This window comes from Denticeps clupeoides, unplaced genomic scaffold (genome assembly GCF_900700375.1).
Source record: "Denticeps clupeoides unplaced genomic scaffold, fDenClu1.1, whole genome shotgun sequence".
NCBI classification, from domain to species: Eukaryota; Metazoa; Chordata; class Actinopteri; order Clupeiformes; family Denticipitidae; genus Denticeps; species Denticeps clupeoides.
The window spans coordinates 155,299-173,172 of record NW_021630099.1 but is presented as its reverse complement, the minus strand read 5'-3'; the positions used below and the strand labels follow the sequence as shown (position 1 = coordinate 173,172).

Sequence of the window (17,874 nt, the reverse complement as noted above, 5' to 3'; positions counted from 1 at the left end):
GAGTAAAAGCAGAGGGACTGGGTGAAGATGTGGAGCTGATGTAGTCGCTCTGCTCCATGGATCAGGTTTGCAGCTCAGGTTCTCAGGAGGGTGGAGGCTGGGACACCATCGCTGGAGATCCCACCACGTACAGGTTCTATTCGAGTAGAACAGGCGTGTGGGGAGTAAAAGCAGAGGGACTGGGTGAAGATGTGGAGCTGACGTAGTCGCTCTGCTCCATGGATCAGGTTTGCAGCTCAGGTTTTCTGGAGGGTGGAGGCTGGGACACCATCGGTGGAGATCCCACCACGTACAGGTTCTATTCGAGTAGAACAGGCGTGTGGGGAGTAAAAGCAGAGGGACTGGGTGAAGATGTGGAGCTGACGTAGTCGCTCTGCTCCATGGATCAGGTTTGCAGCTCAGGTTCTCTGGAGGGTGGAGGCTGGGACACCATCGGTGGAGATCCCACCACGTACAGGTTCTATTCGAGTAGAACAGGCGTGTGGGGAGTAAAAGCAGAGGGACTGGGTGAAGATGTGGAGCTGACGTAGTCGCTCTGCTCCATGGATCAGGTTTGCAGCTCAGGTTCTCTGGAGGGTGGAGGCTGGGCTCTAATCCGCTGGGTGGCGCGTCGGCGGCGTCTCATGACGCGTTTATGACCCTGAAGAGCCGCGGCTTCTCACTTCACCTCCTCTCATCTCTAAGGGATCCGGGCGACAACACAGCGGCGGCGCGGCGCGGCGGTGCGGCGCGGCGGTGCGAGTCTGCGGCGCGTCTCCGCGATCATGTAGGACAGGTCCGGAGGAAGAGGACAGCAGAACCAGGAGACGCCATGAAGGACAGCGGCGAGTCTAAAGAGCAGCAGCTGACGGTGAGTGGAGCTTCATAAGACCAGCCATCATGAGGAGCATGAGGATGAAGATCTCGCCCTTATTAGAATGTAAATGAAGTCCACGCCGCTTCTCCGTTTCCACCGATCTGCTGCTCTCTGGCTTCAGCCCTGAATTATTCACCTGGCTGCTGCCTGACCTGCGTCTCTCCTTTTCACAGGTCGCCCTGAGAATCCGACCCCTCAGTGATGCTGAGCAGGAAGAGGGGGCCACAGCGGTGGCCCACAGAGTGGACGACCAGGTCAGCAGTGTGTGTGTGTGTGTGTGTGTGTGTGTGTGTGTGTAGGAGAAAGTTTGCTCCAACTGCAGCCATTTCATTCATTATGAACATTCAGGACCAAGATCATGTCACACACACACAGTGATCAGTGGCTGCCCACAGCTCAGAGGACACGTTTCACAGTGTCACCGTGTGCTGTGCCGCAGTGTGTCACAATGACAATCACGTCACTTTCAAATGCGTGGATATGGAAGATGCACGTTGTTATGGTGATTGTAGTGTGACAAAAACAATCACTTTCTCTACACACTCTCGCACACACATCCTTCAGTAGTGCTGCTGGTGTTGGTAATGAACACTGCTGTGGTCACATGGCGCAGACGCCACTCTGGTTACGTCTCTCAAGGAAGTTTTCTAGCGCAGAACATCGCTGCTCGGTGTTGTCACGGTGGTGTCATTGTTTGGTGTCTACGTCAGTACCAGGGTTGTGTCTGGTCAGTGTCTCTCATCTTCACTTCTGTTGACGGTGTGTGTGTGTGTGTGGATACGGGTGGTGCAGGCCAGTTGGAGGTGTGAGGAGTGCTGCACCTTATCTCATCTCCATTGTGTTTGTGCATCTGAGCAGCTGAGTGAAGGAGGGCAGTTTATCCACAATGTTCAACACACACACACACACACTGCTCACAAACACATACACACACAAACACACACGTACACATACCCGCATGCACTGCTCACACACATACAGACACACACAGAGATACACACACACACACAGAGACACATGCACACACACACGCACTGCTCGAAAACACACACACACACAAACACGTACACACACACGCTTGCACTGCTCACAAACACACACACACACACACACATACACGCACATACACACAGTAAGTAATTACCTGGAATCGCTGACTGACCAGAAATGATCTGATTGTGCAGCTCAGCCGAGGCCATCTGGTGCAGATGATCTCCCAGCAGGCCGAGCTCAGCTCAGCTCATCACTTAACTCCACCTGCTCCTCACGCCAACAAGAACAAATGATGTGTGTGTGTGTGTATGTGTGTGTGTGTGTGTGTGTGGATTATCAGCTCTTCTAAGAACACGGTTGGGTTGTCCAGCGTTGAACTGAAGCTGTGACGGGTCACTCAGACAGACAGGGTGTTTACTGGAATTAAGAGGGTTAACATCGTAAAGCTCAACACAAACACACACACACACACACACACACACTTGCCTAATCAAGCTTTTTTTTAGTTATATGCAGGCCTATAAATAGAATAGCAATCCTGTTTACACAGCACTGAAATATTATTTATGTGATGTGCGATATAATATGCTTGAATTTAATTTAAAATTAATGTACACTTTACACACTCAAATATTTAAAATAAATTCACACAGTTGAATATTTAAGACAAAGTCTAAAATAAAAAATGTGTCTCACACTCATATTTAAAATACGCTGGAACGTTTGAAGTGTCTCTATCTAAGTGTTTACAAAATGAATTCACTGTCATTATTTCTCCAAACATCAGTCCAGCGTTGTATTCATGTTGGATGTCTTCTCCTGCACATCCTGAAGAATCTCAGATTCTTAGATTGAGATTCTGATGTTCCCTGATCCACACTGACATCTTCATCATCAGGACAGAAAGTGTTCAGGTATCAGGTGACATAACGCCTCCTCCACAGGGACTTGCAGCATGGACTTCATGTTCTTCCCTTCACTCTGGAATAGGGTCAGTCTGGACTCCTCAGACCACATGACCTTTTTCCATCACTGATCTCTGTGGCCTGATGAGGCTCCTTGTGTTAATCCCAGCCCTCTAAATGATGATATGTGATGTGGAGGATTCTGGGTCATTTCTGGTGTACGAGCTGCACGTTTCGGGTATTTTTATTGCCCGTGTGAAGACAGCGGGCACTGCAGTGGGTATCTGTGCCCACCACTCCGGGGTTGGACATGGAGCATCGTGGAGGGCCGGGTCTGTCTTTCACACACAAACACACACACACACACACACACACACACACACACTGCATGGTTTACCAAGAGGCCCCGTCACCATGGCTACACCCAGACAAGGTCAGGGCCATTGTTTTGTTGTGTTGTGTTTTTTCTTCAGCTCTGCCCTCCGCGGGGGAAGATCAGTGCCCGGGAGGGGGGTGCTGCTCACGGTGGGGTTGGGGGGGGGTCTCTTTTATCTCCACTGTAATTGGATACGGCAAATTGCAAATAAAAAAGAACATTGACCTTTACATGCTGGAAATCACCCCTGTTGGTGTGTGTGTGTGTGCTACTGTGTACACACACACAATGTGGCCCTTTCACACACAGGTGCTTTGCACGAACTTCAGAAGAGAGCGAGGGAGGTCCGTCCGGCCGCTCTACACAAAAGACCCGACTGAGACGCTACCTGTCGGCGTCCAGCCGCGAGTCTGTAAATTCCCTCCTGCACGTATCCGGTTCCACCTGTTTTCCGATCACCTTCACCTTGAGCTCGAGCACGGATATTTCTCATCTAATGACCCATCCCTGCTGTGGCGTCTCTCTCTTTACCGAGTCTCAGAACCTAAAACAAGCCTAAAATCTTCCAGAACATTCGTCTACATTTACCAGACGCCCTTATCCAGAGCACCTTATGATCACTAGTGACAGGGACAGTCCCCCCCCGTAGTGTCTCGCTCAGTAAGTGGTAGTAAGTGGGGCTTGAACCTGGGTCTTCTTGTTCACTGGCGAGTGTGTTACCCACTAGGCTACTAACACCCTCTTCTGGGGCCTACTGATGAACTTCCAGTCTGTGTGTTTATGTGTGTGTCGTGTTCTCTGTCTGTCACTCGCAGTCATTTAATCGCTGTTGTGCAATCAGGACTCTGTGGCACAAGGAGCGGAAGGGTGGGGCGACCAAACAGAGTATGGGCGGGGCCACGTGAGTGTGTGTGCGAGTGTATGTATGTGTGTGTGTCGTGTTCTCCGTCTGTCACTCGCAGTCATTTAATCGCTGTTGTGTAATCAGGACTCTGCGGCATGAGGAGAGTATGGGCGGGGCCGCATGTGAGTGAATGGACGGTCCCCACGCACCCCCAGTCCCCTGTGCTCCTGTAATGACCTGGGTGAGAAACACCCAACTGTGCTGATGAGCTTGTTAGTGTCTTTCACGGTGCATCATGGGACATAATTCCCTTCTATAATGTGAGCCGGGTTCTGCAGTCATGGTTCTGAACCAGCAGGTGAACTGAACCGTACAGGCGCTGTAATGAGCGGCCGTTTGTCACGCAGTCCACGCCCCTCCACTTTCACAATGATAATGTGTGGGAGAGAGATAGAATATGCGGTCAGTTTTGCGGGTTTTCTTTCCGGGTCATGTGATGCTCCATGTGGCAGCTTTTTACTTGTGCAGGTGCCAGTGGGCGTGTCCTGTAGCTTGTTAAATGTCGGGTTCATCTTCATCCCGAGAAAGACGCATGTTCTGTGCTGCACCAGGTGAGGAGATTAATCAGGTTATTAGCGGTGATTAATCCCGCCTCATCTCCACTGATCCTGCCAGCATCCGCCATGCAGTCATGTGACACCAACAAATGTCTGTGTGTACAGATTACGGAATTAATTACAGAACAGGAATAAACAACCGGATTAATACAATTAAAACTTAAAGAGTAGTGACTGGAAAACAGAATCCTGTTCACCTGACCTGCTTCTGATAATCAACAACAGTATCAACACACACCTGCTGATCTGGACACACACACCCACATGATGGGCAGATGATGGGCGAAGGGTGGGTGATGGAAGGGTGATGGGTGCATGGTCGGTGGGTGATGGAAGGGTGATGGGTGCATGGTCGGTGGGTGATGGAAGGGTGATGGGAGGTGATGGGTGCGTGGTCGGTGGGTGATGGAAGGGTGATGGGTACATGGTCGGTGGGTGATGGAAGGGTGATGGGTGCATGGTCGGTGGGTGATGGAAGGGTGATGGGTGCGTGGTCGGTGGGTGATGGAAGGGTGATGGGTGCATGGTCGGTGGGTGATGGAATGGTGATGGGTGCGTGGTCGGTGGGTGATGGAAGGGTGATGGGAGGTGATGGGTGCGTGGTCGGTGGGTGATGGAAGGGTGATGGGTGCATGGTCGGTGGGTGATGGAAGGTGATGGGTGCGTGGTCGGTGGGTGATGGAAGGGTGATGGGTGCATGGTCGGTGGGTGATGGAAGGGTGATGGGAGGTGATGGGTGCGTGGTCGGTGGGTGATGGAAGGGTGATGGGTGCATGGTCGGTGGGTGACGGAAGGGTGATGGGATGTGATGGGTGCGTGGTCGGTGGGTGATGGAAGGGTGATGGGAGGTGATGGGTGCGTGGTCGGTGGGTGATGGAAGGGTGATGGGAGGTGATGGGTGCATGGTCGGTGGGTGATGGAAGGGTGATGGGTGCATGGTCGGTGGGTGATGGAAGGGTGATGGGAGGTGATGGGTGCGTGGTCGGTGGGTGATGGAAGGGTGATGGGAGGTGATGGGTGCATGGTCGGTCGGTGATGGAAGGGTGATGGGTGCATGGTCGGTGGGTGATGGAAGGGTGATGGGAGGTGATGGGTGCATGGTCGGTGGGTGATGGAAGGGTGATGGGAGGTGATGGGTGCGTGGTAGCTGGGTGATGGAAGGGTGGATGGGTATGTGGTCTGGAGGTGATGGGTGCGTGATCGGTGGGTGATGGAATGGTGATGGGTGCGTGGTCGGTGGGTGATGGAAGGGTGATGGGAGGTGATGGGTGCGTGGTCGGTGGGTGATGGAAGGGTGATGGGAGGTGACGGGTGCGTGGTCGGTGGGTGATGGAAGGGTGATGGGTGCATGGTCGGTGGGTGATGGAAGGGTGATGGGAGGTGATGGGTGCGTGGTCGGTGGGTGATGGAAGGGTGATGGGAGGTGATGGGTGCGTGGTCGGTGGGTGATGGAAGGGTGATGGGTGCGTGGTTGGTGGGTTATGGAAGGGTGGATGGGTGCATGGTCGGTGGGTGATGGAAGGGTGGATGGGTATGTGGTCTGCAGGTGATGGGAAGGTGATGGGTGCATGGTCGGTGGGTGATGGAAGGGTGATGGGAGGTGATGGGTGCGTGGTCGTAGCCTAGTGGGTAACACACTCGCATATGAACCAGAAGACCCAGGTTCAAATCCCGTTTACTACCATTGTGTCCCTGAGCAAGACACTTAACCCTAAATTGCTCCAGGGGGACTGTCCCTGTAACTACTGATTGTAAGTCGCTCTGGATAAGGGTGTCTGATAAATGCTGTAAATGTAAATGTGGTCGGTGGGTGATGGAAGGGTGATGGGTACATACCCATCTGCAGGTTATAGAAGGGTGATTGGTGCATGGTCGGTGATGAAGGTGTGTGTGGTCTATAGCTGATTGATGTTCATCCAGGACCAGAAAATTCAGCACCTTTGAATGACAGTAGAAGGTCCCCTTAATTCTAAAATCTCCCCTTAATGTGTGTGTACAGCATTGTATGAGACTCCACTGCGCTGCTGCACCTGAGCAGCACGTATCACGTTAACATTGAAATGTAGACTCCGCCCCTGAAACCAGAAACGGTTATGTGGTCTTGTCTGAATGCTGCTGGGCTCTGATTGGCTGATCCAAATACCAGATGGTTGAAGCACATCATCCTGCAGGTGCAGGGGGAGGATCAGGTGTCTGAACTGCTCGTTATGTCACTGTTATGTCACACACGTGGTGGTCGAGAACTGACAGTTTTATCACAGAGAGTTAACCTTTTAACCTTTGGTTCTGTATCTGTTCTGATGTTCTCTGCATGTGATGATGATGGTGATGGTGATGATAAAGTTGTGACTAAAACATGGTTCTGACAGTGCAGGTTCTAGTTTCTGACATGTGATGTGGGGAACTCTCCCCCTGTCTCTCGGGCCCCTGCGCACTCTCCATTAGCCTAATGGCAACAGGTGCCAGACTGCTGACTGCCCGTTACCAAGGCAACCACTGCGTCACCAGGGGCCACAGATTAAAGGGACGAGGGTGACGTATCATACCATTATCAGTACAAACACACACAGACAAACAAACACACACATGTTGCAGGCTCCTTTGTAGATTTAATAGGCTGATACTGTGTGTGTAGTTCTCTCATATCTGGTGTGTGTTTAAACCCTTTGATCATTATTGATCAGTAATTGATAATTATCACATTTGTGTTCTGGTGGATTTTCTGATCATCAGTGCATCTTCCTCACTTCTCTTTTTATCACTGAAATAACCAGTAAACCACCATCGTCTTCATCATTATCATTAGACAGCATATAAAAATGTCCATTTTTGTGTTGCCAGATGGGCAGAGCATGACTCCCTAAACTGGGTCTGATGGGACAACATCAGTCTTCCTCATCAAGAATTGGGAGATTGAATTAATTTGGTACTCCTGCAATGATCAGGTGATGTGACCCCTCCCACCGTGGGCGGAGCTACATCATGTTGAACTGAAAAGCTGCCTTTTCACACCACTGTAGTGTTCTGGATGTGCTGATTGGTAACTTGATGACGGTGGCTATTTTCGCCCATCGTTCTGCACTCGATAAGCTCTGAATGTAATTAACACCACAGTCCTAATTGATTTGACGCGACTGCCGGCTGTTTTGCGGTCGGGGTGTGAATGTTTTATAAGTTGTGCGCCTTGCGCAATTCACGCGTCAGCTGATGTTGGACACAATGAAGCTGGACACCTCATTGTAGGAGAGTCCACCTGCTGATATTAATACCCTGCGCCGGGGTTCCTCCTGGCACATTCTTCTGTACGATAACCAGCTGTCGAGCAGATATACAGTCTGCATAAACTGATCTGTGGTTCCCCACCCAGGTCCTGCGAGATTTTCCCATCATATTTCTTCATTTCATTTCATCAAGACCATAGGTCCTTCTTCACCAGCATAGAGTTTTCTCACAACTGAACAGGTCCGGTCACAGCTGACAGGACACAAACACACAAACCATGTCATGGTGCATGTTTCCAATGCATGTCCAAGTGCTGAACTCAACTTCTGTGCTGAGCGTGTTCTATGTTCCCTGCTGCTTTTTGGGCTGTGACCAGAGCTGATGAAAGAACTTCTATTCATTGCCCATCTGTCCATCCAGAACTAGAATTCTGGGTCCTGTGTGACAGAATATGCCTTTGGGCCCCATTAACCTTCATTTTAATTATAGTCTGTTTTTATCGTGCCCCTGTCCAGCTGTGGCCACTAGAATTATGATGACCCATCCCCTCATTACTGATCCCCCCTGTATCTGTCCACCCATCTATGCCACCCTCTTTCTGGTTCTTTGTGTTCTCTGCTGCACTCACACTTCCTGCTGGTTTTTATCTAAGCCAGACATGTCTCTGCTATAGATGGTGGTTCTGATGGACCCCATGGAGGACCCTGACGACGTTCTGCGTGCCAACCGCTCTCGGGAGAAGACCTACATGTTTGACGTGGCTTTTGACTGCACTGCCACTCAGGTGAGGCCCAGCTTTCCACTTATTCCTCTTTCACCATCACTGATGGGTTTCCATGGAGATGAAGCTTTGTGTGTATGTGGTTAAGGGTCTGTGTGTTGGGAGATAAAGGCAATGTGTTTGTGTTTTTTCTGCAGGAGGAGGTATACAGGTCCACCACTAAAGGTCTGATCGAGGGCCTCATTTCAGGCTACAATGCCACCGTTTTTGCCTACGGTCCTACAGGTGAGATCCAGCCCTCCTTCCTCTCCTGTCCTACTGGCCTGTGTTTATCAGTGTTTCATCCCTAATTAACCACTGATCCTGTCTGGGATAAGGTCGTGGCCCCGCTGTGATCAGGTTTTCCCTGTATTAATGCTGGAAGGGAAACCCTTCCGTCTCGGTACAGCTGAGCTGAGCAGCATGCGATTAGTGCTTCTGGAAATAGAAGGTGTGTGTGTGTGTGTGTGTGTAGGTTGTGGGAAGACCTACACTATGCTGGGCACGGACCGAGAACCTGGTATTTACGTGCGGACGCTGAATGACCTGTTCTGTGCCATGGAGGAGACTAGTGATGACATGCAGTACAGCGTCTCCATGTCCTACCTGGAGGTGAGAACAACCACCTTGGTTCTGCTGTAGCACCTATCACTTCATGTGTGGAGCACAAGCCTGCCGTTTCAGCCATAAAAACATTAGTTAAGATTTTATCCCCAGTTGTCACTAACCAGAACCAGACTCCGCTGAATGCTGCAGTATTTACCCACAAGGCTTTGCACTTCAGCTGACATGTGGCCATTGATCTGCTGAAGGCTCAGAAGTGTGGGTGTAGAAGAAGTGCCGGAGAAGTGTCTCCACAGCTGAACCTCCCCGCCTGTCAGCTGTGATTATCTTCTTCATCTTTCTTACTTCAGGGGTGCCTTTTAATGTTATTTCACCACAACTTCATCTGCAGAAGAGTTTAGAACCCAGCAGGTTCTGGGATGGAACTTGAGTCTGAACATGGCCCTCAGGGCTCATGTGGAGGAAGTGGTGCTGTCAGAGGCGTGGTCTGCACGCTCTCGGGCATAGCAGGGTAAGGTAGAAGATTGCGGATGGTAAATCAGACGTAGTGTTTGAGTCCAAGCCCCGGCGCTGACAGTTTGCCGTCTCTAGGGAGCGCTGGGCTTGTCACAGCAGCTGAAAACAAAGGGGTTAACCTCAGTTTTACGACCAGCGTTTTAGTATCGGCCCATCTGTTCCTTCAGTCTTTCAGCCTCTTTAACGCACATACGTGTACACATACACAGAACTCTCAGAGAACCTATTTACCCTCCACACCAACATACATTTTCCATCAAATATTTATTCATGTGGCCAGGGTGGTGCCGTATACGAGGCTGGTGGCTCTCAGAAGGACATGAATGCTGCTTTCTTGGTGAAAGCCACCACATCCTCCTTTTTCTCCTGCAGTCTCTGGCTGGGGCAGATGCTCCGTGGTTCCCCAATTACGGCATCAATGGGAGCTTTTCATACGACATTAGCATCACTTCAAAATTACCAACCTTTTTATACTTGAATGCCGACCTCAGCAAAGCTGAGTGACATTTTTAGATTTTGACCACGTTCTAAAGGTGGCTGAGCATCGTCCGGAGAGACTCCATGAGCCTGGCTGTCTGGTTCAAATCCTGCTCTTTCAGTAATAAACACCATGCAGTGTCACACTTTCCACTGACCATTCTTCTGTTTTCCAGCTCCAGACTGTGGACTCTGTGTTTACAGTTGAGGGAATGATTTGGGATTTGGTCTCTTCTTCAGATCTACAATGAGATGATCCGGGATCTTCTGAACCCATCATCTGGTTTTCTGGAGCTCAGAGAGGACGCCAAAGGCGAGATTCAGGTGGCGGGAATCACTGAGGTGTCTACCATCAATGCCCAAGAGGTCTGCACCACAAAGAGGAGCACACACATGCTCACTCACAACCTGCACATGGATTTTCAGAACATTATGTCCACTGTGGATTAAGATTAACATAGACACAGAGCACAAAGTAAAGAGAGCTAAAGACTAGAACACCCCTGACCCTACAAACAGAGCGCCACAAAAAATTCCAAAAGAGGCTAAAGACTAGAAATCTCCCAATAAACGGAGCTAACCACTGAGAGAAAACGCACTTAGCAGCTCTAACACCAGTAGAGCTAAAGACTAGAACCCCCCATGAACAGAGCTAACCAAGAACACACCGAGAAGAGCTTCTGTAAAAATAGCTAAAGACTAGAAACCCCCACGAACAGAGCTAACCAAGAACAATCCGAGTAGCACTAATGTAAAAACAGCTAAAGACTAAAACCCCCCAGGAACAGAGCTAACCAAGAACAATCCGAGTAGCACTAATGTAAAAACAGCTAAAGACTAGAAACCCCCACGAACAGAGCTAACCAAGAACAATCCGAGTAGAGCTACTGTAAAAACAGCTAAAGACTAAAACCCCCCAGGAACAGAGCTAACCAAGAACAATCCGAGTAGAGCTACTGTAAAAACAGCTAAAGACTAAAACCCCCCACGAACAGAGCTAACCAAGAACACACCGAGAAGTGCTACTGTAAAAACAGCTAAAGACTAAAACCCCCCAGGAACAGAGCTAACCAAGAACAATCCGAGTAGCACTAATGTAAAAACAGCTAAAGACTAGAAACCCCCACGAACAGAGCTAACCAAGAACAATCCGAGTAGAGCTACTGTAAAAACAGCTAAAGACTAGAAACCCCCACGAACAGAGCTAACCAAGAACAATCCAAGTAGCACTAATGTAAAAACAGCTAAAGACTAGAAACCCCCACGAACAGAGCTAACCAAGAACAATCCGAGTAGCACTAATGTAAAAACAGCTAAAGACTAGAAACCCCCACGAACAGAGCTAACCAAGAACAATCCGAGTAGCACTAATGTAAAAACAACTAAAGACTAGAAACCCCCACAAACAGAGCTAACCAAGAACAATCCGAGTAGCACTAATGTAAAAACAGCTAAAGACTAGAAACCCCCACGAACAGAGCTAACCAAGAACAATCCAAGTAGCACTAATGTAAAAACAGCTAAAGGCTAGAAACCCCCACGAACAGAGCTAACCAAGAACAATCCGAGTAGCACTAATGTAAAAACAGCTAAAGACTAGAAACCCCCACGAACAGAGCTAACCAAGAACAATCCGAGTAGAGCTACTGTAAAAAAGGCTAAAGACTAGAACCCCCCCAGGAACAGAGCTAACCAAGAACAATCTGAGTAGCGCTAATGTAAAAACAGCTAAAGACTAAAACCCCCCAGGAACAGAGCTAACCAAGAACACACCGAGAAGTGCTACTGTAAAAACAGCTAAAGACTAAAGACTAGAAACCCCCACGAACAGAGCTAACCAAGAACACTCCGAGTAGAGCTACTGTAAAAAAGGCTAAAGACTAGAACCCCCCCAGGAACAGAGCTAACCAAGAACAATCTGAGTAGCGCTAATGTAAAAACAGCTAAAGGTTAGAACCCCTCACGAACAGAACTAACCGCTGAGAGAGAACGTTCCTAGCAGCGCTAACACCACATCCAAGCTAACAAGCAGAACTGGTATTTGGGCCTTTACACCACTCTTGTCCATGCAGTCCCGTGATCCTCCACATCCTCTCTTCATCTTGAGCAGATCATGGAGCTTCTGATGAAGGGGAACAAGCAGCGAACGCAGGAGCCCACAGCAGCCAATCAGACATCCTCGCGCTCTCACGCAGTGCTGCAGGTTGCTGTGAGACAGCAGAGCCGTTGCCGTGATGTCCTGCAGGAGGTTCGCTTTGCCCGACTCTTCATGATTGATCTTGCTGGATCTGAGCGTGCATCACAGGTAAAGGGTGTGTGTGTGTGTGTGTGTGTGTGTGTGTCACAATGCAAGGACCTTCACTAAGAATAAGGGAGAATGTATTTTCAGAATACATTTAATCATTCTTTATTGTTTATTTGATGATTTTATTCTGCCATTATTCATTTCATGTGGTTGGGGCAGTGGTGGCCAAGCGGGTAGGAAATCGGAAGGTTGCTGGTTCGAATCCCAACACCTGAGGTGCCACTGAGGCAAGCACCATCCCCACACACTGCTCCCCGGGCACCTGTCATGGCTGCCCACTGCTCAACAAGGCTTACCATGACAGGCGCCCGGGGAGCAGTGTGTGGGGACGGTGCTTTTGCTCAGTGGCACCTAAGCGGCACCTTGGCAACCTTCTGATTACGGGGCCACTAGGCCACCACTGCCCCAGCCTGTTAATCACAATAATAATCACTTCACTTTTTATTCCCAATTTTAATATTTGATATTTACATTTAATTAAATTATATATATATATATATATATATATATATATATATATATATATATATATATATATATATATATATATATATATATATATATATATATATATATATATATATATATATATATATGTTCTGTTGATGAACAGGAGGGCAGGAAGAGAAGGAGAGAGGTAATAATTAGAGACAAATAGACAGCATGTGTCACTTTGACGTCACCGCCTGGAAAAGAAATAGTTTTGGCGCCATCTGCTGGATTACATGAGCAACTTCAAGTCTACTGTGTTCCTTTCTTCCAGACTCAGAACCGAGGGCAGCGCCTGAAGGAAGGAGCCCACATCAACCGTTCCCTCCTCGCTCTCGGGAACTGCATCAACGCCCTCAGTGAGAAGCATGGTAATAAATACGTCAACTACAGAGACAGCAAGCTAACCCGACTGCTGAAGGTACACACACACAGGTTCACAAAATACACACGATAGACACACATTCAACATACACAACACCAGGATATACATCAGAGGTCGTACCTTCATTGGTTCTACTGATGTTTGATTGACAGGACTCTCTTGGTGGGAACAGCAGGACTGTGATGATTGCACACATAAGCCCCGCCTCCTTGGCGTTTGAAGAGTCTCGTAACACGCTGACGTACGCAGACCGCGCCAAAAGCATCCGCACGCGGGTACGAGTTTACATTGGCCATGAAGGTCTCTGTAAACTAGTAAGTGACTGATTTGACTGACAGGTATCTCTCTGCTCCCCAGGTGAAGCGCAACCTGCTGAACGTGTCGTACCACATTGCTCAGTACACCAGCATCATCTCTGACCTACGCTCTGAGATCCAGAGGCTGAAGAAGAAGATCGCGGACCAGGCAGGACGTCCGCTCAACTCGGACAAGACCGACATACGACACGTGCAGGGTGAGCTTGATGGACACACACGCATGCGCACACACACCCTGAGGTCACCTGCTGTAGCCCAGGACGGTCAGTAAGTAGCTGTCTCCGTTGCAGCCGAGGTTCAGGCCCACTCCTCCCACGGTCAGCTGGAGATGGAACAGCTGAGGGAGCAGCTGATCGAGGCGTTCCGCCAGCAGATGGAGATCAGGAGGACCCTGATGCAGCTGGAGCACAGCAACATGGAGATCCAGGTGGACACATCCAAACAGCTGCTGACCATCTCTGAGTGAGTTGCACACACACGTTCGCTTGCATGATGTCAGAAGGGGGCGTGGCTCATCTGCTGGTTGTCCGCTTGTCGCTGTGCAGCTGGCAGCAGGAGCGCAGCCGGCGTAGGAGGAAGTGGCGCTCAGAGAGGAGGAAAGAGCATCTCAACAAGGACGAGAGTGAGAAGGACTCAGACACGCCCGACTCTCCGCCCGACAGTAGCGAGGCACAGGAGGTCGTCATGGCGAGAGAGAACCTTGTGACACTCATGGCGGAGCAGAAGAAGATCCATAAGCAGAAGGTGGAGTGTTTCTGTGGCCTTCACTTCATAATCATCAACTCTGGTTGCTAGACCAGGGTTTCTACTAAAGAGAACTGGAGCTAGAACATTACATGTTCCATTTACAGGCCAGCCTGGAGCGGCGTCTCCTGGAGTTGAGGGACCGCGCTCGGCGACTGGAGGAGCTTCTCCCGCGGCGCATCAGCTCAGAGGAGCAGAAGGAGGTGCTGGGGCTCCTCTGCAAGGTCCATGAGCTGGAGATCGAGAACGCGGAGATGCAGTCACATGCGCTGCTGAAGGACAACATCATTCGGCAGAAGAACGTGGTGGTCCAGCGCTTCGAGCAGCACAGACACCTTTGTGACGAGATCATTCTGCAGCAGAGACGCTTCATCGATGGTGAGTCTCTGTATGAGCTCAGCGCCGGACACTCATAGTCATCAGTCACCAACAGAAGGTCTCCCCCCTCAGACCACAGCCTGCTGGTGCCTCCTCACCTCCAGGAACTCTACGAGATGTACCTGAGGGAACTGGACGAGAGAAACCTAGACAAGGTGGTGGAACTGGACAGAGTCACCATCCGTTCGCTCAAGGTAGAGAATGTGGGTTCTACACCCAGAACTCACTGTTTTACTGTGGAGAACATTTCTGAGTTCTCCACCTTTCACAGGAAGGTTCCCTGCCCAAAATCACACTGCCCAGCCGGAGTCGGGACCCCCTGCAGGACGTGGACTCGGACCAGGAGAGCGTGCGAACTCTGGGCTCAGAAACCAGACAGGGCCCGCCGAAGGTCCGGAGGCACACACTGCCCCCCATCCTGCCCGAGCCGGACGGGTGAGAGTCTAGAACCGCTCTCATCAGGATGGTGTGTAGACCTGGACTGCAGACAATGGCGCGTTCTGAGCTCCTCTCTCTTCCTCTCTCTCCTAGCGGGGAAAACAACCGAGTGTTCAGGTGCAGCCCACACGTCAGACAGATGAAGGGCTCCGTGGTCATGACTCCTCCTCCCATACACATCAATGGCCAGGGCAGCCGAGAGGTCAGAACATGTTCGTCCCTCATTTCCTCCTGCAGAACATTGATTTGCGTTGCCACTGATGTTCTCCTCTGATGTCAGACCGCCGCGCCTGACAGCATCCTGAGCTACAGTCTCCTCAGCCACAGTGTCAGCAGTCACCTGGACTCCTCCCCTGAGAGTAGCGAGAACGGCACCGACGCCCTGGTCTCACGCAGAGGTACACACACACACACAGAACCTGGTTCCACCGACCCCCACCTGGACAGAACTTCATTTCCTGCTGCTTCCTTCCCCCAGAGAGGCAGCAGATCCTGCGGGGCGTCCAGAGCATCGTGGTGAAAGCTGCCCGGCGGCGCTCCAAGGCTCTGGAAGTGGACATCCTGCGTCTGCCACCTCCCCCCTCCCCACTGGACCCGGAGAAGCCGAAAAGCACCCTGTCCCTGAGCGAAGGGTCCCCTCGAGTCCCCGTCCTCAGGCACAGCCGCCAGCTCAGCCCCGAGCTCCGGCACGCCACCTCCGACGACAACCTGTCCAGCAGCACTGGAGACGGCCCCGCCCCCCAGAGCACCTGGACCCGAGCCCGAAACCGGCAGCCCGCCCCCAAAAACCCCATCCCCCGCGACCAGGACTTCGAGGCCCGCAGGCGCAAGAGGCGTTCACGGTCATTCGAGGTCACAGGTCAAGCGGTGAGCGGATGCTGACTACATTGGTCTAGTCTAGTCCAGTCTAGAACTCTACAGTGGAATAAAGAACGTGTCTCCTCCAGCTCTCTCAGTCAAAGACCACCGCCCAGAGATTCCGGCCACTGGACAGCACCTCAGACCCCCACCTCCACATCAATGGCCAGCGGCCCCAGCACAGAGGGGTCCACCCACTAACCAAGGCGCGTCCCCATAACCCCCAGCACCCAGGTAACGCCCCTCCTCCCCATCAAGCATCAGCCCAATCAACACACAATTCATCTAGCCTTCACCTTCCAGGTCCGACAGCAGACCCCTCCAGCCTCCACCTGAAGCGCGGTCCCCAGCTGCGACACCCCCAGCCGCTCCTGTACGTCACCACGACCGGAGTGGGGGGACAGCGGACGCGCAAACACTGAAACACACACATGCACTCCTACATATGCTGAGATCACGTGATGTCCACTCTGTCTTTGACTTTCATACAAAACAGACAGAAATGTAATTATGGCTCATAAAAGGCCATGAAACGTGGTGAGTTTTCATAAAGCCAGCTTTTCATTTCTCCCTGATGATGTTCATTCACAGTTTCTGCACATTTTCACACAAAGGATCCCATTGTGAGGATTAAATATTTGCTTATAGGTGATCTATTCACTGTTTGCTTTGTACTGCTGCCTTTTCTGTGTTTAATGGTTTTTCATAATTATACAGAAACTATTTTCTACACTTTATTTTGTACATTTTTAAATTTGTAATCAAATAAATTTGAATGAAACTAGACCCCCGGTAGTGTTTTGTGTGTGTTTATGTGTGTATTGGTGCACCTTCTGGTAATATTGTGGTCCAACTCACTGCCACAGTCACACTGTAGATTTGATAGGAAGCTTCAATATTTCTCTGTAAAAACTCAGTATGTCACATCACTTTCTGATCACGTGTGCAGTAAAACTCTCACACACACCAGCCACCACTGCTGAGCTTCAGATAAGCTTCTCCAGCTTCTATAGTATAAGTATCAGCGGCACCAACCCAAAAGAAGACAATCGAAACTTCAACTTACTTACTAGATGGAACATTTACAGCAAGAAGAATAAAGGACTCGTGTTTAACTCAAAGCCCAAATCCCACCTGCTTTTAACTTCATAAAATTCTTCAGTGAAAAAAGACAATTGATCAAAGAAACTGTGCCGAACAGAAGTGGAATCCATTTATCGGAAGTTGCGGAATAAACACCCGACCGCCTGATCACCTCGGTCCACCTGCAGGAAAAAAACATGTGAAAAGCATCACTTTTGCTAGAACTGAGCGTGCTGAATGCAGTGTGTTATTTTTGTTCCTTACGAATCTATTTCAGCATTTCATGTTTCATATGAGTGTGTGTGTGAGAGTTTTCAGTTGTGTAGATGCAGTGCAATGGTGGCCTAGCGGGTAAGGAAGCGGACTCAATCACACTGCTCCCTGGTGCAGAAATAATCAAGTATCTAGAACCAGCTCCGTTTATTTCTTATTTGGACCCAGATCACGTACAGAATGTCTCGGCGAGCTTTGGCAGGCCTTGCAGTCGATGCTTTGACACTTTCTGATGGAGAATCAAAACCTTGGGAAGGAGTGAGTTGGAGAGGGACATCCTTTCATGGTAGTGAGGGGACAGTATGTGTCAGTGATGATTTGCAGTATGGAGGATCTGTCCACGTTTGGAAGTACTGGGCAGTCCAGTTCATGGTCTATGTCCATTATAATGCTAATGGTCCATTTGAAGATCCCTGAAGCTTCAGTTGTTACGGTGCTGGTGGTGCATTTACATTACATTTACATTTACAGCAT

General features: G+C 50.1%; 1 protein-coding gene across 2 annotated transcripts; it reads left to right on the top strand.

Moving 5' to 3' along the window:
* Window positions 1-623: 623 nt before the first annotated feature.
* kif19 (kinesin family member 19) lies at window positions 624-16,828 on the top strand. Of its 2 annotated transcripts, XM_028969008.1 has the most exons (20): window positions 625-850; window positions 1,030-1,110; window positions 8,487-8,597; window positions 8,732-8,819; window positions 9,049-9,185; window positions 10,371-10,496; window positions 12,241-12,435; window positions 13,199-13,345; window positions 13,462-13,584; window positions 13,667-13,823; window positions 13,917-14,088; window positions 14,172-14,370; window positions 14,478-14,748; window positions 14,821-14,942; window positions 15,020-15,183; window positions 15,280-15,388; window positions 15,467-15,584; window positions 15,665-16,053; window positions 16,134-16,278; window positions 16,348-16,828. In XM_028969008.1, exons 1-20 carry the CDS (start codon window positions 635-637, stop codon window positions 16,464-16,466), a joined length of 3,189 nt encoding a protein of 1,062 aa, XP_028824841.1. In that variant the 5' UTR covers window positions 625-634; the 3' UTR covers window positions 16,467-16,828. The 2 variants fall into 2 exon arrangements, with proteins under 2 accessions (XP_028824839.1, XP_028824841.1); XM_028969006.1 differs by having other exon boundaries at window positions 624-850; window positions 16,134-16,828.
* Window positions 16,829-17,874: the final 1,046 nt, after the last annotated feature.

Bases quoted from the DNA above. Each gene is read 5' to 3' on its own strand.
- kif19 (XM_028969006.1), top strand. From the start codon at position 635: ATGACCCTGAAGAGCCGCGGCTTCTCACTTCACCTCCTCTCATCTCTA. The intron at 13,824-13,916 runs GTGAGCTTGATG...TCTCCGTTGCAG, and splicing joins CGACATACGACACGTGCAGG to CCGAGGTTCAGGCCCACTCC. The intron at 14,371-14,477 runs GTGGAGTGTTTC...TTCCATTTACAG, and splicing joins AGAAGATCCATAAGCAGAAG to GCCAGCCTGGAGCGGCGTCT.